A 7,505-nucleotide genomic window follows, 5' to 3' on the forward strand; every position below is an offset into this window, starting at 1 on the left:
CTGTTTTGGACCTCTTTTGTTTAATAAGTGATCTGGAACTAAGCGTAAATTTACAGATGATGCAAAGCTGATGAAGGTGGTAGACTGCAAAGCTGAACAGGATAAGCTGCAGGAGGATTCAAATACTTGGGCATCGGACAGACAGGTAGCAGATGAAATTGAATGTAGAGGAATGCAAAGTGCTTCACACGGGGACAAAAAACCCGGGAATGGACCATTTCAACCACAACAACAACAACAACGACGACGACGACGACGACGTCCATTTATAGATCACCTTTAACACAATAAAACGCTTCATATGACGGTTAACAGACACAATTTGACACCGACCTACATAAAGAGATATTAGGAGAGGTGAATAAAAACTTGGTCAAAGAGGTAGGTTTTACGAAGTGTGTTAGATGGAAGGAGAGAGAAGTGGAGAGGTTTAGGGAGGGAGTTCCAGAGCTTAGGGCCGAGACAGCTGAAGCCACTGCCACCAATTGTGGTGCAATGGAAATCGGGCTGCACACGAGACCAGAGTTGGAGGAACGCAGAGTTCTTGTTGGGCTGTAGGGCTAAAGATAGGAAGGGGCGAGGCCATGGAGGGATTTGAACATAAGGGTGAGAATTTTAAATTTGTGGTGTTGCCGGACCAGGAGCCGATGTAGGGCAGTGAGCACAGGGGTGATGAGTGAATGGGAGTTGGTGCGAGTTAGGATATGGGCAGCAGAGTTTTGGATGAGCTCAAAATTACGGAGGGTGGAAGTTGGAAGGACAGCAATGATAGCATTGGAATAATGGAGCCCAGATATAACTAAGGCATGGATGAGGATTTTAGCAGCAGATGAGCTGAGGCAGGGGCGGAGACGGACAATTTTACAGAGGTGGAAACAGGCGGTCTTGGTGATGGAGAAGATATGTGGTCAGAAGGTCAGCTTAGGGTCAAATAGGACGCCTGGGTTGCTAACAGTCTCGTTCATCCTCAGAGAGTCGCCAGGGAGAGAGATGGAGTCGGTGGCAAGGAAACGGAGTTTGGACCTGGGACTGAAGACAATGGATTCGATCTTCCCAATAATTAATTGGAGGAAATTTCTCCTCATCCACTGCTCGATGGTGGACAAGCAATGTGACAACTTAGACGCAGTGGAGGGGTGGAGAGAGGTAGTGGTGAGGTAGAGCTGTGTGTCATCAGTGAATATGCAGAATCTCACGTCGTGTTTTAGGATGATGTCTGCGAAGGGCAGCATGTAAATGAAAAATAGGAGGGGGCCAAGCGTAGATCACTGGGGGAATCCATTACTTAACTGGAAAGAAAATAATGTCCATGGCAATGAAAATGATCTGTGGGAGTGGATTGATAATAAATTGAAGCTGTCGCATCAATGCTCGGCGGCAGTGAGTGAAGCAAATCAGATGCTGAGATGCATTTAAAGGTCAATATTGAGCCGAAATAGTTTGGGAATCCTGCTACTGTAAAATTATAGGTGCAACCGCACTTACAATGCTGTGTACAGTTCTGGTCACCACAGTACAAAAAGCATAATGCAGCTATTGAGAGGATAGAGAAGAGAGCAATCAGAATGATTGAGCGGGTGGAGGGATTGAATTATGTTGAGTGATTATGTAAATTGGGCATGTTCTCACTGGAAACGGGAATGTTTAGAGGTGATACTATTGCTGTTTTTAGGTTTCTAAATCGACTGGATAATGTAGACTGTGACAAAATATTTCACCATGTCCAGAAGAGTAGAACCAGAGGAGACGGCCTGCACTTGAAGCCAGGTAAATTCAAAACTAAGCTCCATAAAGAATATTTCAGTGAGCAAGTGATCACTCTATAGAACAGGTTCCCCAGGGAGGTGACGAAAGCAGTTCATATTGAATCATTCAAATGCAAATGAGATAGAATCTTACAGAAAATAACATTTCTCATTTCAGTATCTGAGTAATTTGAGACATGACATGTGGTAAGTGTCACATGTTTGGGAGGAACAGGTGCCTTTGGGCCTATGGTTCCCAAAGCTCTCGATGACTGGGGGATTCCTGGCCTCGTGTCAGGGTCTGTTGTAGATTAATTGATAGGGATTGATTGCTATGATTAGTCAACAACCCCATTGTCGTTGTATCATGTGACTAACCGGATAGTGGAAGGCGAGCTGGATGGACCTTGGTCTTTTTCCATCCAGCAATTCTTATGTTTATGGACACACGAGTGTGGCTGTGGGGCGGTGCCCAGTGAGTGGAGAACAATGGGTGGGCACAGTGTGTGTTCCCATTTCAGAGAGTATACTATCCTCAAAATCCAAACTATTCCCAGGGGGGATATTGAGGTCCCTTCATTAAACAGTTAAACTTGATATCCAACAACAGATCAGAGCTCGGACTCTGTCTCCCACATGAATGTGGAGATACTCGAGGGCCCTCGGGGCTGGTGGGAATGCACCAGGCCTGAGTCAGCACCGACAAGAGAACTGGAAACTAACAGAACAGGAAACAACACTGAATTGTGCAATGATGTAGTTTTCCTTATACTTTCGTAAATTTACAGTGGGAAAGGATCTCAGAGTGAGTGACTGTGTATCTGAGAGGGCAGGCAGTGTGTGAGAGGAACGAGAGGTGTACAGGATGGAATATAAGGAGCAATTGAGGCTGGATTTTACTATTTTCATTATTTAAATAATTTAACAATTAGTGTCAGTGGATATTTCACCACATTCTTTAACTCGTCTCTGAATTTACTCTGGGTCCCTGCAGAAATAAACGGGTTTAGGCAGGAACTCAAAAGCTGAAACATAAATCCGCTTTCCTCCAGAATAAAATTTGAATCATCGAAATTGGAACCTGAGAAATAACTAACGTTCGCAATTCGCACATAGAGGAAAGTTATAAGAAACAACAACCATAACAGGATGAGACTGCCCGAGATACAGAAGAGCAAAACGATGGATTTCCTCCGGTTCTCCATCTCTGGGTCACTCTGATTCTCAACGTTGCTGCGGACCTGGAGTCTTCTGCGGATTCTAATGGCCGCTAAAATGTGTCTGACGGTCTGAGCATTGAGCAATAAAATCACAATGAATGGGAGACAAGGGGTTAAAATGCGGTGAATCCAGTCAAATGCAGCCCATGCGGGTGAGGTGTAAAATATTAGCTTGATGTTGCAGAACCAGGGTATGTTGTTAATTGTATACAAAGGTTCATATATAAAATACCAGAATGTATTTTTTAAACAGCTCAGGACACAGACCGTTCCGATAACCACAGCCGCCGTTTTCTCGGTGCAATATTTTGTTTTCAGCTTCTGACAACAAATGGCTACAAATCGATCAAAGGTGAACACGACCGTGACCCAGACAGAACTGTCTCTGATTGCATAAATTAACACAAAACTGAGAGAACAGACCGGAGTGATGGACAGGAAACTGAATGGGAAATAAATACCAACAATGCGGTTTAATATCACAGCCGTGATAATGACCAGGAGATCCGTCACCGCCATGGACACCAGGTAGGAAGTGATACATCTGGAGAGACCGCACCTTCCTCGGGACAGGATCACAATCACCGCCAAGTTAGCTGTAAGAGAGAAGGAGAGAGACAGAGCATGTGTACGTGTGTGAGAGAGAACAGGAGCGTTAATGATCCGACTCCCAGCAAAATAATCCAATTGACAGGATTCTGTGTGAAACTTATAGCTTTGACACTTGATCCTGAGTTGAAAACCGATCTTTACCCTCTGGACACCTGTATCTGTGCTAAAATAATCATCCGCATTAAAATCAGACAGGCCAAAGACTTCAGAATGTAAATTAATGTAATAAAACATAATGGGAACAAGAAACCCATTAAAACCAATGCGGGAACGTCAAATAGACAAGAACAGAAACAAATCTTAAAGAATCAGTAAAATGGTTAATAATAAATGCGAAGATTAGGTGACAAGAAGATAAACGTTTACCGAAGATTTTTAAGAGAATAAACAATATAAGAATTGACAATGAAACTGGAAACAACCAATAAAATACAAAAAACTTGCATTTAAAACCGACCATGTCCTGTCGGAGCCCAAATCGCTCCCATCCGATGAAACCATGGAATCATAGAAAGTTACGGCACAGAAGGAGGCCGTTCGGCCCATCGTGTTCGTGCCGGCTGAAAAAGAGCTATCCAGCTTTGTCCCCCTTTCCAGCACTCGGTCCGTAGCCCTGTGGGTTACAGCACTTCAAGTGCACATCCAAGGACTTTTTAAATGAGTTGAGGGTTTCTGCCTCTCCCACCCTTTCAGGCACTGAGTTTCACACCCCCATCACCCTCTGGGTGAAAAAAAAATTCTCCTCAGCTCCCGTCTAGCCCTTCTACCAATTACTTATAATCCAAGCTGTCGAATTATTCACTGTTGGAAAATTCAGCAGTCAACTTGTACAAGAAGATCCCCAAAGAGCGGAGGGTGAACTGACAATTGATGTTTTCAGAATTTGCGGAGGAAATGTTGGCGAGGACACAGTGATAACTCCCAGCTCTTCTGATAATAGTCACCTGGAATCGTCAATGTCCAGCAGAGAACAAGGTCTCATTCAGAGAAAGGTCCTCCCTACAATGCAGTGCTCCCTCAGTAATGCACTGCGCTGTCAGGATAAATAATAGACTTAGTCCGAAAGTAGATATTGAATTTACAACTTTGTGGCTCAGGTACGAGAGTTACCACCAGTTATGCTGCCTCATTCAATGTGGAGAAAAGAGTGAAGAGGGGAACAGTCCGGGTCATTGGCAGGTGCAAGGAGCGGAACGAACCCCCGGACTCAGCAGCGGTCACTGTAGAACCGTCAGCAGCAGCTGATGTGGAAGAGCAGCGTCAAACTGAACCAGTGAATGGAGTCAGAGACTGGAAGCACAAACACAGCGCGGTCTGAGTTTGGAGCAAATCCAGATTCATTCATAAAACGGACACTTGTTACATTGTTTATATTTTTGTCAATAATTAGCTGCCCAATAATGTCCCTTCAATCAAGTCAGTTATTAAATTCAGTCGGGAATTATTTAATCACTGAATAATCTCATTCGATAAAGCACTTGTTGATATTACTCCGTGCTGCAAATAATTATCAAAACGATGACAAGTAAATGAATCATTGAATAAACCCAGTCAGTGATGAATAAATCCAGAGATTAAATTCAACCAGCACCTTCACGATTATACAGTTATGTCTGTAATTGGTTGAATTATTAATAAATCCAATCAGTGTTACATATTTTTGATTTAATTTGCTTTAATTAATGTAGCCGTAACTATCAATGAACCATCCTGTATTGGTGCCTAGAATGCTGGCGTCAAACGCAGAGAATTTTCACCCTGATGTTGCTGTTTAGCGGATCGCCAGCGGTTCCACTTCTTATTCATCTGTAGAGGCTCCGATATATCTTCAGGGGCAACTTCACAATTAGAGTGGAAATGCCCTGAGTAAAAAGGAATGGTCACGGTACCCGAGGGTTGAGAGCGTCTGTAGAACCGAACCCCACCACCAGTCAGTCTGCAGCAAGGAACAAAATAATTTCCTACATATCTTATAATAACGTGATAATACCATTCACAACACAACGGCAGCAATACAATATATCCTCTGATATAACAGAATACACCTTTCACAGTGCAGCACCAATAAACACAACATAACTACATATACACCGGAATAACAGTGGGATAATTCACCCACAGAAATAATGTTCGTAACACAATAGAACTACATCTACACCATGATAACAGTGTGACAATTCACTTACAATAACACAATAGAACTACATCTACACCATGATAACAGTGTGACAATTCACTTACAATAACACTACATGTACACCATGATAACAGATGAAAACATTGTCTTCCGTCCCGCCACAAACTCCCTTCCCTCGCCATCGACTCCATCCCTGTTCCTGGCCATTTTCTGAGGCCGAACCAGACTGTTCACAACCTTGGCGTCCTATTTGACTCTGAGTGGAGTTTCGGACCCATATCCTCTCCACCACCAAGATCACCTCCTTCCACCTCTGTAACTACTGTTCTCCGCCCCTGCCTCAGCTCATCTGCTGCTGAAACCTTCATCCATGCTGTTGTGACCTCTAAACTCGACTATTCCAATGCTCTCCTGGCTGGCCTCCTGCCTTGCACCCTCCGTAAACTTGAGCGCATCCAAAATTTTGCAGCTCGTATCATAACTCGCAACAAGTCCTGTTCACCCATCACCCCTGGGCTCACTGATCTACATTGGCTCCCTTTCCAACAACGCCTCCATTTTAAAATTTTTATCCTTGTGCTCAAATACTCAGCCTCACTCCTCCCTATCTCTGTAGCCTCCTCCAGCCCTACAATCCTCCGAGATCTCTGCACTCCTCCAATTCTGGCCTCTTGTGCCCCTCCATTGGCGGACGTGCCTTCAGCTGTCTCGGCCCGAAACCTCTCCGCCTCTCCACCTCTCTCTCTTCCTTTAAGACGCTCCTTAAAACCTAACTTCTTGACCAAGCTTTTGGTCATTTGTTTTAATATCTCCCGATGCGGTTCTGTGTCAAACTGTATTTGATAACGGTCCTATGAAGCGCCTTGGTTCGTTTTAGTACATTAAAGGCGCTATATAAATGCAAATTATTGCTGTTGGTGATAATTCGCCCACAGTAACAGGGCCAATAACACATCAGGTAGAAATACTAGTAAAGCCGAGAAGTGTACAGTTAAAGGGGAGAAACGATACCGTTAAAGCAGAGAAATGATACCGTTTAAGGCGCGAAATTATACCATTGAAGGGGAGAAATTACACTGGTAAAGAGCAGAAATGATATCGTTAAAGATGACACATAAAAGGCAGAAATTATACTGAAAAACGGCAGAAATTACACAGTCACAGAGGAGAAGTGATAGTAAAAGTGGCGAATTTATACATTTAAAGGGGAGAGATTACACTATTAAAGGGGAAAAATATTGGTCATGGGGAGAAATTATATCATTAAAGGGGAGAAATTATACAATTAAAAGGGAGAAACGATACCAGTAAACAAGAGCAGTGATACAGTTAAACAACGATTTCCATAACTAATAATTAACTACAATACTTTACCTGGAACACTGATAGCTGCAAGGATGGGATAATAAATGGCAAATAACAGTCCTTTTGGTGAACCGTGCATTTCTATAAAAAGCTCTGCTCTACATTCAAGGGTTCACACATTTATACCTGATGTCAGCCTCCAGGGAGACAATTCGGTGCTTTGGTCTTTTATATGAATTACAGTAATTGATACAAACAGATTAGTGCAGCCGTTGCCAGGCTCGTGTTTTTGTTTTGATGATCTGACACAGCTCTAAAGTGAAATACCGAGAAACGACAGTATGATCCCGATTACATTCCTTCAGAAAAGATAATGAAAAGCTTGACAGGTAGTTACCATTGGTGAGGGTGAGCCTTGTACACGAGCAAGACCCCGGGTTTAAACACCTCTTAATGCTGAATTAACAGATCTCAGCACAAGTTATA

General features: G+C 43.2%; 1 protein-coding gene across 1 annotated transcript; it reads right to left on the reverse strand.

Annotated features, from left to right (window-relative positions):
* Positions 1-2,653: 2,653 nt before the first annotated feature.
* LOC137302133 (probable G-protein coupled receptor 139) lies at positions 2,654-7,158 on the reverse strand. Its single transcript, XM_067971805.1, has 2 exons — positions 7,089-7,158; positions 2,654-3,561 (listed from the first exon to the last, which is right to left on the reverse strand). The coding sequence occupies exons 1-2, from the start codon at positions 7,156-7,158 to the stop codon at positions 2,654-2,656; spliced, it is 978 nt and encodes a 325-aa protein (XP_067827906.1).
* Positions 7,159-7,505: the final 347 nt, after the last annotated feature.

This window comes from Heptranchias perlo, chromosome 35 (assembly GCF_035084215.1).
Source record: "Heptranchias perlo isolate sHepPer1 chromosome 35, sHepPer1.hap1, whole genome shotgun sequence".
In the NCBI taxonomy this organism is placed as follows: domain Eukaryota; kingdom Metazoa; phylum Chordata; class Chondrichthyes; order Hexanchiformes; family Hexanchidae; genus Heptranchias; species Heptranchias perlo.

Bases quoted from the DNA above. Each gene is read 5' to 3' on its own strand.
- LOC137302133 (XM_067971805.1), bottom strand. From the start codon at position 7,158: ATGCACGGTTCACCAAAAGGACTGTTATTTGCCATTTATTATCCCATC. The intron at 3,562-7,088 runs GTAAAGTATTGT...TCTCTCTTACAG, and splicing joins TGCAGCTATCAGTGTTCCAG to CTAACTTGGCGGTGATTGTG.